Source organism: Lissotriton helveticus, chromosome 6 (genome assembly GCF_964261635.1).
Source record: "Lissotriton helveticus chromosome 6, aLisHel1.1, whole genome shotgun sequence".
Lineage (NCBI taxonomy): Eukaryota > Metazoa > Chordata > Amphibia > Caudata > Salamandridae > Lissotriton > Lissotriton helveticus.
This window is the reverse complement of record NC_136067.1, coordinates 446,892,636-446,909,624: the sequence shown is the minus strand read 5'-3', so window position 1 is coordinate 446,909,624 and position 16,989 is coordinate 446,892,636. Positions and strand designations below refer to the sequence as shown.

The 16,989-nt window shown below is 44.9% G+C and overlaps 1 protein-coding gene across 3 annotated transcripts in view; it reads right to left on the bottom strand.

Moving 5' to 3' along the window:
• Positions 1-16,989, bottom strand: part of SH3YL1 (SH3 and SYLF domain containing 1) — an 898,181-nt gene that overhangs the window by 186,986 nt on the left and 694,206 nt on the right. For 2 of the 3 annotated variants that reach the window (XM_078647883.1, XM_078647884.1), the window contains exon 10: positions 13,865-15,634. The exons of the other annotated variant lie outside the window; for it this stretch is intronic. In XM_078647883.1, the coding sequence (XP_078504009.1) occupies positions 15,432-15,634 (203 nt within the window). In that variant the 3' untranslated portion in view covers positions 13,865-15,431. Of the gene's footprint in view, positions 1-13,864; positions 15,635-16,989 lie in introns of those variants that run through there. 3 annotated transcript variants of the gene reach the window in all.

Below are 16,989 nucleotides of genomic sequence, written 5' to 3'. Positions count from 1 at the left end.
CACGAGGCCTCCGGGTAGAAGTGCGCTATATAAATACTATACATTTACATTTATGAGGGTGCCACTAAAGGTATTTCAATCTACCCGATTTTATACATATCCAATTACTACGCAGTATTTAATCGTGTGTGTATGGTAAAAGTACTTATCCTTTTTACAACAAAAAACACTGACTTCATGATAATGTGTTGTGTGTTATTACGTACCAGCGAGGTGTGGTTACTAGTGCACACTACCTCCCGAGTAGGCCTTATAGTGCTCTGCTTCGCTAGCCCGAAAGAGACTAGCTTTACAATAGGGTACTGGATTCATAGTAAAGAGAAAGTTCTGGCCTTGATATTTTTAAGGACCCACATCCTTTGCACATAATAAACCACAGCGGTAATTGTTGCAAACACCAACCCAAAACTACTGCTTTCCATGCCTTATTATTTGTCCCTCTGCAGGGGCAGTAGGGGTGCACTGCCTGAATTGTATGATGAAGTGGAAGAACAGCTGTCTTAGTTCCAACCCAATTGGTTTCTGAAATACTAGAGTGCATTTGATGAGGTATCACCAGAGGAACTGAGAGAATTGCTGATTCACTATATTAGGCCCGTTTCACGAAACATATCGGAAAATGTTAGAAATGTACTAGCATTGCTAGGTTTCCTTCAAAATGTTGATTACAGTATTAAAATATCCCTTGAAATCTTGAAGAGTTGTATTTTTCTAGGAAAAGTGGCATGCATATGTGTATGCATTCAGATTTCCAATTGGTGCAAATTATGGAATTCAACAGCGTTTCTGAACATTTGTGTTTTTATATTTTTGTTGCCTGACAAATAGATTTTACATTGTGGAGAACAGATGAAAGCCTTCGTGTTAGACCCGGCCCTCTCTGCAGGGCCACCCCCAAACTTTTTCGCTCCACTTTTTTTTCTGAATTAGTTTTTTTGGCCTCTGGACTATGTGCACCCCTAAACATGGTTTATATGTATTATACCTGAATGGAATATTTAATGTACTTATATGTTCCTTGTAGTGTGGTATAACGTATATCCAGGGACCGCAAATTTTTCCCAAGGACTGTTTTTTAATGATATTATTGGGCCTGCATCACTTATTGTGCCACCCACTTAATCAGCACCTTAAAACATGACCCAGGCCTGTCATTGCAGCCTGAATGCAGTTTTAAACTGCAAATTCAACTTGGCAATATAACCCCCTTGCCAAGCCTTGAACTCCTCTTTTATTTATTTTATTTAAGTGATTTGTAGAGCACGTAGCTACCCAAGGGCGTCCCAGCACTAACAGACTGATGCTAAGCGAAGGCTAGAGATAGGTTAATGATACCGATTAAACAGCCACGTTTTGATCGACTTCTGGAATGCTGCTTCCTTTGTCAGGATTCGAGATTTGTGTGGTAATTAATTCCACAACTTGGGTGCTAGGTGAGAGAAGGATCTGCCTCCCCACCTGGCTCTCCTGATTCTTGATGTTTTTATCAGTCGTTCGAAGCCAGATCTCAGGCTCCTGTTTGGGACAAAGGGTCAACAGGTTTCTGACTCTACTTGGGCCCGTGTTGTGTAGAGCTCTGGGAGTCATGACTAGTGCCTTGAATTTGATTCTGGCCTCTACCGGGAGCCAGTGGAGTGCTTGTAGCTGCTTCCTGGCCGACTCCCAGATTGGGGTCTTGCACAGTAGCCTTGCTGCTGCATTCTAGATCACCTGAAGTCTGTTAATCACAAATTTAGGAGCCCCTAGGAAAGGTGTGTTTCCTTAGACCAGGTGTGATTGGACAAGGGAATGGACTACTCTTTCTAAGCTGCATGGGAATACACCATAGAATTTAGCGGAGCATTCCAAGAAGTACGAAACATGTACTTGCTAGTTTCTTAGCTTGGGTCACCATTGTTAGATCCTTTTCAATCCAGAAACCCACATTTTTAATAGATTCCTTCGGAGTGGGTGGGCTACCTAGGCATTTGGGCCAGCTGATTGAAGGACTGTCTTATTCCCAAGGACCATTAGCTTAGTTGTATCCCCCTTCCATTTTAAACAGCTGTTTGTCATCCATCACATCACTCTTTCCATACAGGGAGCCCGACTATCACAGTCTCCGTTGGTTCTGGGGTCTAAGGAAATCACCAACTGGGTGTCAGCAGCGTAGGATGTCATGAAAACATCAAACTCTTGGGCTATCCGTGATAGTGGCTCCATATAGACATTAAACAGTGTGGGACTCAGCAAGGAGCCCAGCGCCACCCCGCAAGTCAGAGTCATTGGAAAGGAGACTGTTTTCTATGACTTGGAAGGTTCTCCCTTCCAGAAACTAAGCCAGCCACTGTTACCTTGGACACCGATGACCATCAGCCTATTTCACAAAATGTGGTGGTACACAGTGTAAAACGTCCAGAAGTACTAGAGCTGCTGAGTTTCCCTGGTCCAGAGATTTTAAGTTCCTCTACCACTGTTAAAAGTGCTGATTCCGTGCTGCGCACGAAATCCCATCTGCGTGGGGTGGAGACTTGGTTTGTTTCAAAGAACTCTGTCAGCGCTCCATTTACGTGTTTTTCCACCAATCAATCAATAAGAAAATTTGTAGAGCGCACTACTCACCAGTAAGGGTCTCAAGGCGCAGGGGTGCTGCTACTGCTCAATAGCCAGGTCTTGAGTAGTCTCCCGATGGGCAGCCAGTGCAGGTCTTTCAGGTGGGGTGTGCTGTGGCTGTGTTGGGGGATGTCAAGGATCATGCGGGCAGGGGCGTTCTGTATGCGTTGTAGTCGTTTCAGCAGTTTGGCCGGTGCTCCCGCGTAGAGGGTGTTTCCCTAGTCCAGAATGCTGCTGGTGAGGGCCTGGGTGACCGGTCTTCTTGTGTCGGTGGGGATCCACCTATAGATCTTGCGGGGCATGCAGAGGGTGTTGAAGCAGGAGGATGAGATGGCATTGGCTTGCTTGGTCATGGAGAGTGTTGAGTCGAGGATGGGTCCTTGGTGAGGGAGAGGATCAGCTGTGTGTTGTCAGCATAGGAGAGGATGTTGAGGTCGTGTAGTATGGCAATGTGGCGAGCGGGGTCAAGTAGATGTTGAACTATGTCGGTCTGAGGGATGATCCTTGGGGTACGCCGCAGATCTTGGAGGCTTCGGATCGGAAAGGGGGGAGGCGGACGCTCTGGGTTCTGCCGGAGAGGAAGGAGGTGGTCCAGTCCAGTGCTTTATCTCGGATTCCTGCGTCATAGAGGCGTGTGCATAGGGTGCAGTGGCAGACCGTGTCGAAGGTGGCTGATAGGTCCAAGAGGATGAGGGCCGCGGTCTCGCTGTTGTCCAGCAGGGCCCTGATGTCATTGTGGCGGTGATGGGGGCCGTTTCAGTGCAGTAGTTGCTGCGGAACCCGGACTGGGACGGGTCTAGGATGTTGTTCTCTTCAAGGTAGCGGGCCAGCTGTTTTTCTTGATGACCTTCGCCAGGAACGGGAGCAGGGAGATGGGCCGGAAGTTATTGAGGTCCCTCGGGTCTGCCTTGGGTTTCTTGAACAAGGTGTTGGATCTCGGCGTGCTTCCAGCTCTCCGGGAAGGTAGCGGTCTCGAAGGAGATGCTGATGGCCTTGAGAAGATGGGGTGCAATGGCGGCGCTGGCTTTGTTGAAGATGTGGTGTGGTGTGGGCACGGGTCTGACGGGGAGCCGGAGTGGATGGTGTTCATGATTTTGATGGTTTCGTCGTTGATGTTAGTCCAGGTGAGCAGGGGGTCGCTGTGGGTGGTGGCCGTGGGGCTTGAGGTGTCGTTGGCTGTCGTGGTGGTCTGGTTGTCGAAGCGGTCATGGATGTCTGCGATCTTGCGATGGAAGGAGGAGACGAGGGAGTTGCACAGGTCTTGCGAGGGTGGGATGTCATTGGCGAGGGCGGTGTTTAGCTGCTATTTGGTGATTTTGCTCCATCTGCGGTGGGGGGTCTGTTGGGTGTGGTGGTGCGTGGTGGGTTTCCGGAAGGTGAAGTGGATGCAGCGATGGTCAGTCCAGTGGAGTTCGGTGGTGTGGCTGAAGGAGACATGGGAGCTAGCGAAGAAGATGGGGTCAAGGTTATGGCCAGCAGAGTGGGTGGGTGTCATGATGAGCTGTCTGAGTCCGACGTTGGTGAGGTTGTCGATTAAGGTTGTGGAGTTGGTGTTGTTGTTCTCGAGGTGGAAGTTCAGGTCTCCAAGGAGGATGTAGTCCGTGGAGGCAAGGGCGTGCGTGCTGATGAAGTCTGCAATGGAGTCGCTGAACGGAGGCCGGGGTCCGGAGGGTCTGTAGATCAGAGTGCCTCTGAGGGTGGTGTTGGGATCAGTGTGGATCTGGAGTGCAGGTGTTTAGCGGTGCTGAGGGTGCCGTCTGAGTTGGTCGAGACCTTGAGGGTGGACTTGTGGATGATGGCGATTCCCCCTCTTACTCCGTTGGTGGGGTCTCTGTGGGTGATCTTGTAGCCGTCCGGGATGGCTATGGCAATGTCGGGTGCTGATGAGTCATTCATCCAGGTCTCTTTCAGGAAGGCGACATTCGGGGAGGATGTGTTGAGCAGGTCCCAGAGTTCAACGGCATGTTTGCGTGCGGAGCGGGTGTTCAGGAGTATGCATCTGAGGTGGCTGCAACTTGTCCTGGTGGGTGGATTGGCGGATCGGATGCTGGTGAAGCTGCAATTTCGGCAGGAGTAGGGTCCTTGGGTGCGATTCCGGGTGGCCAGGAAGCAGGTGTGTGATCGTCCGGCGTGGAGGGTGTGGCATCGTAGCGGATACGGGCGTTGTGGCGTTCGCGGGGGCCATGGGTTCTGGCGCTGGTTGCAGTCCAGGCGCGGACAAGCGCAGACGGACTTGCTATAGGCGCGCCAGCGGCACGGCCGCACAGTGGCCTCCATATAAGAGGAGGTGGGAGGGAGGAGAAGCTGGGAGGCGGGAGCAGGTCGGTTCAAGAAACAGTGAATATATTAAAAAGAAATGAACTTGACAAACATTGGCAGCTCTTTGAAACAGCTCTTGAAACGGTTTCAAATACAACGCGGTACAAGAGGTCCCGCTCGGGACACCTCTACCTTCAGGAACAGTCTCTGCTCATTGCATGCAAGTCCACCGGGCAGGATGCATTGTAACTAAAAGCCTGGACATGTACGTTCAAATTTTACATGATCGGTTAGTGAAAAAATCCTAAATTAGTTTGTCACTACTGTGTGGCCTACCTGTCCCACAGGTTAACAACGAATTTAGCTAATAAGTGCTACGTTTTGATTGGGATCAGGTATCCAGTTAATGTTTGGCATCTAAGACATTTTAATGAAAAATACTCTTTAATTGTAAAGTTGGAATTTTGAATACAATTTTGAAAGTGTCACCTTAAGAAAGTTGGCATTTTCCTTCCCTTGGTCCTTTTGTGCCTGCAGCCAGTCTCGGGTCACACGACTAGGTGTAATGGACATGTAGACTTTGTAAATTCCTCCCAGTCACACAATAGAGGGATCAGGTTACCTGAATGGGCCATCTGCTGGCAGGATGGGTGGGCAGAGCTGAGCACAGCCCCACTTGCAACTTAATAGGCTGGATTCTGCCTCATAAAAAGGACTTCTCACCGCCGCTCGTCTAGAGGTTTTTCCTTGCCCTGCGACCTTGTCTTCGCTACAGGAGTAGCCCTGCTGACCTGTTCTGCCCGTGTTATAGCCGTCGAGGAGAAGACCAACTGCGTGGCCGCAGAGGAGGTGAGAGGCGCGGCCCCGGGACTGCGAGGACCAGCATTCACCATCAGCAGCTGGGTCCTCTTCCCGCGTGAGCCGCGCCCCCTCCCAGTGCCCGCCTCCAGCTGATTCTGCTCTACATTACCTCTCGCGGCCCCCGCTACGCGGGAGCCGCTCGTCTAGAGGTTTTTCCTTGCCCTGCGACCTTGTCTTCGCTACAGGAGTAGACCTGCTAACCTGTTCTGCCCGTGTTATAGCCGTCGAGGAGAAGACCAACTGCGTGGCCGCAGAGGAGGTGAGAGGCGCGGCCCCGGGACTGCGAGGACCAGCATTCACCATCAGCAGCTGGGTCCTCTTCCCGCGTGAGCCGCGCCCCCTCCCAGTGCCCGCCTCCAGCTGATTCTGCTCTACATTAGCTCTCGCGGCCCCCGCTACGCGGGAGCCGCTCGTCTAGAGGTTTTTCCTTGCCCTGCGACCTTGTCTTCGCTACAGGAGTAGCCCTGCTGACCTGTTCTGCCCGTGTTATAGCCGTCGAGGAGAAGACCAACTGCGTGGCCGCAGAGGAGGTGAGAGGCGCGGCCCCGGGACTGCGAGGACCAGCATTCACCATCAGCAGCTGGGTCCTCTTCCCGCGTGAGCCGCACGCCCTCCCAGTGCCCGCCTCCAGCTGATTCTGCTCTACATTACCTCTCGCGGCCCCCGCTAAGCGGGAGCCGCTCGTCTAGAGGTTTTTCCTTGCCCTGCGACCTTGTCTTCGCTACAGGAGTAGCCCTGCTGACCTGTTCTGCCCGTGTTATAGCCGTCGAGGAGAAGACCAACTGTGTGGCCGCAGAGGAGGTGAGAGGCGCGGCCCCGGGACTGCGAGGACCAGCATTCACCATCAGCAGCTGGGTCCTCTTCCCGCGTGAGCCGCGCCCCCTCCCAGTGCCCGCCTCCACCCTCCTAAATCGAACTTAGGCAGTCCTACAACGCGCATCGCGGGACGCGCGCGGGACGCAGCCCGGGGCGAAGCCTGGGCCAAGGGTGGGCCCGTCCTAGCCCGTTACAGACCGGAGAAGACTGGGCTGGGCCCACCCCCCTAACACCTACCACAAGGTAAGGCCCCCCATACGGTTCTGCAAGCCGCTTACAGTGGGATTTAACATCAATTAAAACATGAAATAATCCCTGAAAAACCTATCGGTTTACTCAATCAGATTATAAAACACAATGTCCACAAGAAGCACCAGAAGCAATACCAAAAAAAACATGACTAGCGCAGTAGGCCACATCGATCAATTCATCACAAAAGTAAATCAAACCATAGATCAAACAGTATTGTTGATCGAACGTCGAGTTTCATACGAATTAGATCAAGCCAGACGCTCATCAATGGGACTGATAGCACAGGCACAAACTCCAAAAGTCCCATCACAAAATAATATCAATTCGGAAATAAATGCTGACATACACGCAATACCAAATACGGTTGATCTATCAGTGTCCTCTCAATTGTCAGATTCACAATTGACCCAGGGCCTTGAGCAGACACCGGACATTTTTTCCAGCCCTCAGCCAATATTAAATGACCTAACACAGGTCGAATCAAGAGGAACCAGAGAAGGAGCAATTCCGAAACTTAGGCAACACAAAGAAACATTTCCAAAAAAGCCTTCTCACACAGTTGATACACATACAGATTCTGATTCACTTCTCATAGCGTATGATCCGAATAATGACCAAAGTCATTCTAACACTAAATCCATCGTAATTACAGAACCTAGCAGTAACATTAACCCAGACATACTTATAGTCGAAGACTGCAACGACAGAGTTAATTCTAAGCAGATCCGCCAAGAAACTGTGGCCTCTCATTCAACAAGAAACGCTAACAACGATAAAGTAAATTCACCATGGCTAAAGGAAATAGCGGAAATAGTGAAATATCACTTACAACCCATTCAGAAAAGCTTAGAAATTATAGAAAAACAAGTAGCTACATTAATTGCTACCTCAAAAACAGCCTCTAATTCAAGAAACAAGGATCTCTCAATTTTGCCTGGATCAACGGCCACATCAGGGAATGTTAAAATCACAACCAATCCGCAACAACTATGTAACAGAGTGGCTACTGCAAATACCATCACCCCAAAAACAGTAGTTTCAGCAAACAAAGTAAACATCTCAGTTCCTTCATCAAAAACCAAGATACCTCAAGCAATTACCACGACTGCTCTTGTACAGCAAAAACCATCATTAGTAAACGCATTATCAGCAAAAGCGCCACCTACAAATACTCTCCCTACACCACCTGCACAAAATAACTCACGCCATGATCAGACACAGAGACAAATTAACAAAGCAGAACGACCAAACAAAAGACGGTCAATACCAGTAAATCTTCCACCGGAAGCAGCATCATTCGTAGTCATAATAACAGGAGTCCCAGAACTAAGTAATGATACTGATGAACCAACTTGGTCTTTGTTAAACAAAACCCGCCACTGGCTGAATATTAACAGACCCAACCAATTAAACAACATCCCTAGAATCACTACAGTGAGAAGGGTCTCTTGGATAGGCCCCCAACCAAAAACAATTCCTGGGGACTGCATAATAGTCAACCTTGAAAACCCTCGCGCAGTGGACTATATATGTTCATGGGAATCGCCGGGAAACAACGCAGGGATGGATGTAAAACGCTTATCCTTCTTTTATCCCCGACAAGCCCACCGTTTTGAGGACCCTACTCGGCACTCAAACTGGTCCTGGAACCGACCTGATCATGGAACAAACAACTGGAACCAGGAAGACTGGGGCCACGAATACAATCAAAGAAACTGGCATCAAGGAGAATGGAGGCACGACTATAGACACCAGGGCGACTGGAAGAACTACGGTAGGAGGGCACCCCAACCCTCCTACAGGGAACCCTGGACCAGAATACCAACTTTTAATAGTTACAGTTGCCTAGATATGGTAGACTGACCATTATCACAGAATTACATCCCGACTTTTCGGTTAAATACTAGAGCCTACTTAATCTCCCCAGTTAACCACCCAAAGAGCAAAACTTCCAACAAAGCTTCTAGCAAGTCAAAACATAGTCCACACGATCTCATAGAAAAAACAAAAAACAAAATCACGGCAAAACAGGAACAAGAGTCTCAACGCCGACTTAAGGAACTTACTCGATCTTCGATCTCGACACAACCTTCCCCAAATAAGCAAATAAATACCTCATCCCTGAACCTCGACCGTTTTCTCATACCATCGGAAGAAGTAACCAATGTCCAGTCGACGTCACCTGTCAACACGAGTAAAACCAGCGACAGGAATATGTTATTCTGGAACGTGGCGGGACTAGTAACTAAACATCTTGAAAAAAGTTTCTTAGAACTGGTCAATTCAAACGACCTAATCTGTCTTCAAGAAACATGGCTCAACGACTCTATCCACCTCGTTGGATTTAGAACATACTTCTCCCAAGCAATAAAAACAAACTCCGGGAGAAGCAAAGGCGGTCTAACTACATACATTTCTAATCTTTGGCCGTGCCGTGAAATAACGCCTGCATTACTCCATCAGAACTATCAGATCATTAATATTAAAGGAATAAATCAAGAGGTCTACACCATCTTCAATTTCTATAATAACCTGACGCCGACGGAACTGATCAAAGTTTTAAGCGAAATCTCTGAGGCAGTAAATGACCTGAAAATAAAATACGCTAAAGTCTCACACTCATTAATCTGGGGAGGAGACTTTAACCTTCACATATGCAATAGAAGCAATACCTCTACCTGCGGGATCACAGATGAACAAGAGAACCCACTTACTCACTTCGTCCATACGGTGGAAGGTACCAACATGCAGGCTGTTATGTTTGAGTTAGACATAGGGTTCGCGAACCTGATAAAGACGCCTATAACCCAATTTATTTCAACTTTTCACGGAAGAGGTGCTGAAACGTTAATAGACTACATTTTAGTCTTCAATAAAGCCACACGTATAAAGTCCTTTGAAGTGGACGGTAACGCACTTAGCGACCACTTTCCTCTGAGATTGACGTACCTAGAACCCGACCATCGAAACGACACAGCTAAGGCCTATCCCGGCCTGCTTCAACAGGAAGCTTTAACACTTGACAGATTAAATGGCTACACTCTTAAGTGGGGCAATGTAGACCATGAATCAACCACTGTAAGAATAATTAAAAAATGTAGGAATTAAATTGATATATGCCTGGACTTTTTGTCAACTCCTACAGAGGTCATGAAAAGTTATCAGGTAATAGTGAAAGCCATAAGTAACGAACTTACTAAATCCAGCAAACGAAACAACGTACCAAGAAAAGGATGGTTTAACACTAATTGCACAAAGGCTTACTCTGAACTCAAGAAAGCCCTAGCAAAAAAAGAAAGAAATAGAGAAGAGGTAATCAAACTAAGAAAATCTTATACCCTGGCAATCAAACAAAGAAAAATGGAGTTACAAGCAAACCTCTGGACCCAACTGTTAAACAGCAGCACCTTAAAAGATAGCACAGCCTTCTGGAAAATAGTCAAAAGTCCTTTTCTAACAGAAAATAACGACGGTCCTTCCTTGGACGTAGCCATAAACGCGGAGGACTGGGTGCAACACTTCTCAGGGGTCTTCGGAGAGGACAAATCCGGGGATTTAACTTCGCCTGTCCCTCTTCCACCGGTGAAATACCCAATAGAATTACAGTTTACCATTAATGAAACAGAGAAAGCAATAAAGATCGCAAAAAATGGTAAAGCACCTGGACCCGATTCGGTACCCATGGACCTTTACAAATTTCTACCAGACCTATGGTCTCCCCTTCTAACAAAAGTATTAAACGCAGCAAAGGATACCGAACTTCCTAATTCCTGGTCAACATCGATCCTAGTGCCCATTTTTAAAAAGGGCAGTAGAGATAACCCGTCTTGTTACCGTCCCATCTCCCTCCTGGACTCAGTCGGAAAGATGGCAGGGAGGATACTGCTAGACCGACTCCAGGAGTGGTCAAAGGAACAGGGAGTACTCTCAGACCTACAATACGGGTTTAGGGAAGGTCTGAGCACCGTGGATCAAGTTCTAAATTTAACTTTATTGGCTGGCAAATATGTAACAGTAAAAAAATCTTGTTTACATATGGTTTATGTCGACCTTACTGCAGCATTTGACTGTGTGGAACATTCGAAACTTTGGGCAATAATGCTGCAAATGGGGATCGACACACCAATAATCGACTTTCTGCGTGAACTATACACTGGAGCCAAGGGAAAGGTACGATTTGGGACAGCTGGTCAACTAACAAACAGCTTTCCAATACAAAAGGGGGTCAGACAAGGGTGCGTGTTGGCCCCTTTTTTATTCACGCTTTATACCAACGGCCTTGAAGTTGCAATGTTACAGGGCGTAAAAGATCTCCCAGAAGCTGGCCGTCGGCAGATTCCAGCACTACTATATGCCGACGACGCGGTAATTCTCGCACGAACTCCGGTCCAGCTTCAACGGGCATTAAACAACTACTGTACCTTCATGACTAAGCTAAACTTAAAAGTGAATATAAAGAAAACCTTTGTGATGCATGCTGGCATCAAGAGGAGTAAAGCGAAGAAAATTTACGTGGACAACTTGCCCCTTGAAAGAACTAAAACGTACCCCTATTTAGGTATCACCATCGACGAGGCGTTTAACTGGAAAGAAGCACTCATATCCCGAAAGTTATCCCTGATAAGAACAGTTGGCGCGCTAAAAGCTTTTTCTCTTCGACTGGGCAAAAAACCTCCCACGGAGATGATAAAAATCTACAATGCAAAATGCATTAGCACAGCCACCTTCGGTGCAGGAGTCTGGGGAATAACAAATGTTGACCAACTACAGATAGTTGAAAACTCCTTTTTAAAATTCCTATTGGCAGTTCCAAAGAGTACTACAACATTTGGATGCCATCTGGAACTCGGGGTGGACCATATCTCTGATATCATTAAGATCCAGCCTATCATGTTATGGCGCAGAATATGGGTTACGGACGAGTGTCAGCTCACAAGAGCAATAATCCAAGACTGCATGAAACTAGAGAACATGATAAAGATAAGATGGCTGGGATATGTAAAATCCTTTCTCTCAGATATTGGTCTCCAAAATTTTTTTGATGAACCACTGTCAGTAACAGATATGACAAAAAAAAACTAAAAACTCTCTGTCTGTCGCATCTTTCCCAACTTCGGATGCTGAATGAAATAGGAAAGTCAACAGTCCAACACTGCCTATTAATACAGTTGGTCCCAACCATTCAACCATATTTGCAATACGATCTGTCACAATTTGAAAAATTACTTCTTACTCGTTTTAGGTTTAACCTTTATCACTACATGGTGTTATTCCCCACCCAGAACGTTTGGACACAAACTGCACCAGTATGTCCCTGCGATTCAACATCTTCGCAGTCCACAATTCACGTTCTTTTCTTTTGCAAATTCTATGTCCCATTACGCAGGAGGTGGATATTGCCTGTATTGAAAGTTATGAAAATTCGCAGATGCCTACCTGGCACTACAATTTCTGGAAAATAACTTAATGACAAAATCAGTGGCACATTACCTAAAACTATGTCTTAGACATCGCTTGAATTTACAAAATAATAATGATCATTTTACTTAAAAAGTATTCTGTTAGTAAAATGTTTCTTTTTAAGTATGGTTTTAGTACTGAATGAATTCAACGTTTTTTCTTTTAAATGTTTACTGTATTTTGTACTTTTATGGTTTTTCACAAACGGAAACCGAATAAAGAAGATTTGATTTGATTTGATTTGACTTCTCACCGCAACATTATCACAGCAGCCAGCTTGGAGCCAGGGCAGGGGAGTACGGGAATTCCATGCACTTCAAAGAACATTTCTAGAAGCTTCTTTCACCTTCCAGAAGGACGGCAACATGGTATACAATAAGATATCAGGCACCAGCTCTTCAGTTCACTCCTGAACCTGCGGAATGACTCTCAGAATACTGCCTGCTGCTGTGTGCTCCACAAGATAGGACTGCTTTGTTTCCTGGAGTCTGCCTTGAACTTTCAGAGGCCAGACCTCCTGTTAAGCACTACACCTTCATCAGAGCCCAGCACTACCACAATGAATTTAAGGGCTAGTTTGCTGGCCTCGCGTTCGGAGCCACAGAGACACAAAAGGCCCCCAACCATCTTGAGCCCGCACTGGGACCCAGCTTGAAAGAGTCCTGAACCCCCAAGTGGTGTCCCACCAGTCCTGCACCGTTGCTTGCAATGCTAAATGTGAGTGATGTCCAAAAAACAAAAATCAGGACTTAAAAGTTCTTGGTCAAGCACTGCTCTGAGAAACAGGATGAGACTGGGACCAATCTACTCACTTATCCATCTGAGGATTTTTGTATTTTTGGTGTCATATTAAAATGTACTTTTTTCTAAATTGGTGTGGGATTTTTCTGGTGCTGTATAAATACTTTACACATTGCCCGACTGCTTTTTGTTCCAATCTATCCAGGGTTAAGCACAGGTTCATTTAGTGACATTGTGTGATTCACCCTACTAGGAAATATGGTTGTTTGACAAGGGGTCACATCCCAACCAACAACCCAATTTCTCACACTTCCTCTACACCCTGATTAAATTTGGATGTCCTGTCTAAGCCTTCCCACCCTACATATACCTTTACTCCTACTACTGGAGTGAATTTAAAATGGTATTGAGGATGGAAACCTGCCAGCAAGGCTTATGTGATACCTCCATTCTTATATCTCCACTTTACAGGTTTTTGAGAAATGCCCACAAAGCTGCCTCAAATCACAAATCTGAGATGGCAGAAATTCCACAATATTGTGGATTTTTTTGTTTCGAAACACCTTTAGCAATGGGAAACATTTTGCCAACTCACATTCTGTGAATCAACATTTTGGCCTACATCAGATTTATTTGCACACCAAGGTTAAACTTATTTGTGCAAATACCTCTGAGGATCAGCAGCACTGGTCCTGATTTCAACTTGCACAGTATAGTGACAACAAATTAGGAATTATTTTTTTCAAAACATTAACACAGAACTTCCTCTAAGCATAACTGGTTTGGGCAAAAAGAGGAGCTATTTCATAAAGCATAGAAAAGAGAAGCGTTACTGGAATTAGACAAAGTATTTATTCAAAAAACAGAATTCACAAAGAATGTCTCTGAAGACAGATCATTTACATAATTTTATTTGTCAAAATGTATATTTTTAGAATAGAATTTATTTTTAAATGCATCAGTTTGATGTTTAGATTATTTTCACATAAAATCATTGTCAAAACACAGTATAATTATAGAACAGTTTAATGCTTGACAAATTTAATTTAAAATGATACCGATCAACTAATAATGTATACAATGCTTCACTTTTAGTATTGATGATAATCAATACAACCTCATTTGACATAAAAGAAAAAGAGCGTTGCATCACCCAAACCAAACGAAAAATAGGAAAGCATGTTAGATTCCAGGTACTTTTTTCCTGGTTTCCTTAAACATGTCAGATACACGGATAATACATTTAACAGCTCATAAACGACATTTTAATACTTAACAAGCGTACGGTAACAGACAAGTTCACGAGTGTCGGTGGAGAACCAATAATGAAAAATCAATTAATCACTAAAAAGCAGAGTAGGCTAAGGTTAAATGTTGATCGAAATTCTAATGTTTTTGTTTAACGGTTTAAGTTATAGTGCGTCCCTTTCCTGTGCTTTAAGTTGCTGAATAATGTTTATTTGTCGTGAGTAACGGCGCATTGCGTGGAACAAAAGGGAATGGAACACTCATCTGTGTGCTTATAGTCCGAGCATCCAAATGTACTTCTAATTAACGACTGAAACATTCTTATTTGTTTAAATAAATGCGTGTAACATTTTTTTTTCACGAATAATTTATAAAGAGGCAATTTTGGTACCGTACAGTAATTTGTTGAGTTGAAAGGAAATAAAAAGTGGGCGTTTACTTAAAATACATCACATAGGCAGTGATGAATTGTTACTACCTATTTCCAATTTAAACATTATGTGAGGTGAAATGGTATATCTCGGGACTGAAAATGCCGACTGTTCAGGACATGGCTACAGAGCTTTTCCTTACTAGACTCGAAGTTTGAATCCCATTTTGGATTAGAGTGCTCACATTAATAAATATTGGTTGGTTTCTCTGGTGGCACTAAAAAGGAGTCGGAAACTGGAGTATGATTCATTAAGCATAGGGTCAAAACTATACTCTTGCCCCCCCCCCCCCAAACTGGAATTTATGATTGTCACTGCTCAGCATAAGAAAACTTGTCTTTCCATTGCGGGCTCCACAATTCAGCACAACGGTCACATTAGCGCTTAGAACCAAATCTGTTATCGGTTACGCTATGAAAACACTCCCGTTATGATGTTGGCTTCCCCGTAACAGCAGTCAACGCTTTCAATTTAACAGACTCTACATAAATGATGTCTTCTTATAAACAAGATGCCTGGAGGTTCTTTCGAAATGGCTTTTTCAGTAATTAAATAAAAAGCAGGGCCTGCTTTCGGATACAGAATGCATCTTGCAGCATTACAAGAAAACGCACCCTGTTTGCTAGCTTTGCAATACAGTAACCTGGAATAGAATTATTTTGTGTGGGCATAATGTTAATCAGTGCGCAATGCCCCGTTACGTATACTAGTCCATGTCTTGAAGCAGAGCTTAAGTTAAGCGGAAAGTAATATTGTGTAAAGGATTCTTAATCATCGGTCCAAATTAACATAGTTGGCTGGAAAAATCCCAGTTTGTCCTCGAATCCTTCCTTCCCACCAGTCAAACTGTGCATCGGTTTTGGTCAGCACGGTAATTTTATCACCAGCCTTGAAACTGAGGTCACCTGGCTGTTGTCCTTCGAAAGTATATAGTGCAGTAGCAGTTGTAGTTGTAGTTTCATTTCTTGACGAATCTAAAAAACAAAAAGAACCAGAATTCACAATCCTATTTCAGGTTTACGGGAAATAACTTACATTTTTCGAAAACAACATGTAGGTGAAATTAAAAAGTTTAAGCAAGTCAAAGAACGACAACTGCACAAAAGCAAATGAAGCAAACAAAGAGAAAACAAGCTCTAGCAAAGTCAAGATATCTGGTGTTGGCTGCCCGCAAGTTTTGCGAATAATAAAAAAAAAGAACACATGGTAAACCAGGATACTGGAATGAGCTACTTTATGTGTGGAGATGCTGAATGTGAAAGAGCAGAAAGCTGTTACCGTGAAGTCAGCCAATGGCTGAAGTTGACTGACCCACTGCCCCATATAGTCCTGGACGGAAGAAAAAAGTGAATGACAACATCGGGCTAACAGATGAAGAAGGCTTACTGAAAGCTGATGTATGAATAATATATATATATATCACTTGAATAAAATCAAAAGTTTGTGGTTAACACCAAACCTAGAAAAGGATAATAAATTAGAATAGTCCGCATTTATACTTTATTTTCGATTCCTAAGATCATAAAAGTACAAACTTCAAAAATAAATAGACATATTTGTAAAGGTCCAACAATCAAAGGGATAAAAGTGAAATATTATAAATAAAGTTTGATAAAATTACAATTCTAAACACATGAAGGATCAGAGCATCCAGCAACTCGGGTCAGCAATATACAACATATTAAGCTTCTCGGCACTTTCTTACGCATTGCTTTATTGTAAATAAACAACATATCGCAGCTTTTGTTTCAGATAAAGTTACCAGTGCAGTGCTAATATCGCAGCCATGAGGCACCATATCGGAACAAAACTTCTGACTTCTCAAAGTGCTAGGATTGTAAAAAACAATTACAAACTGTATTGGTCGTTTCCATAACATGATGAAAAGTTAAAAACATGTAAAACACAGTAATACATATTACATTATTATTTGGATAATCCCTACATTTGTGGTTAAGCAGGTGCATCTCTCCCGCTTAATTATCATTGGTGTTGTAGCACATGGGTACAAGGCACATCGTCAACTTCCGAACCAGCATTTGAGCCTTCTAGCCACTTAGGGGCTCATTATTTGCGGATGTGGAACCAACCAACCTCCGGTAGGCGGTCCCGTAACCGCAATTAGGATGCAACAGGACATGGTGCAGTCACAAACTCCCATTTCTCTATAGGAACTTATGGTGCAGGAGGAAACTGCCCTCAGCACAAGCTACCATAGAGAAATGGGAGTTTGTGTAAATCTCTGCACCGTGTGGTAGGCACCTCATGGAGCCTGCCACACGGTGCAGAGATTTTCTGGGAGTCACAGGCCCACAACCGTAGGCCACAG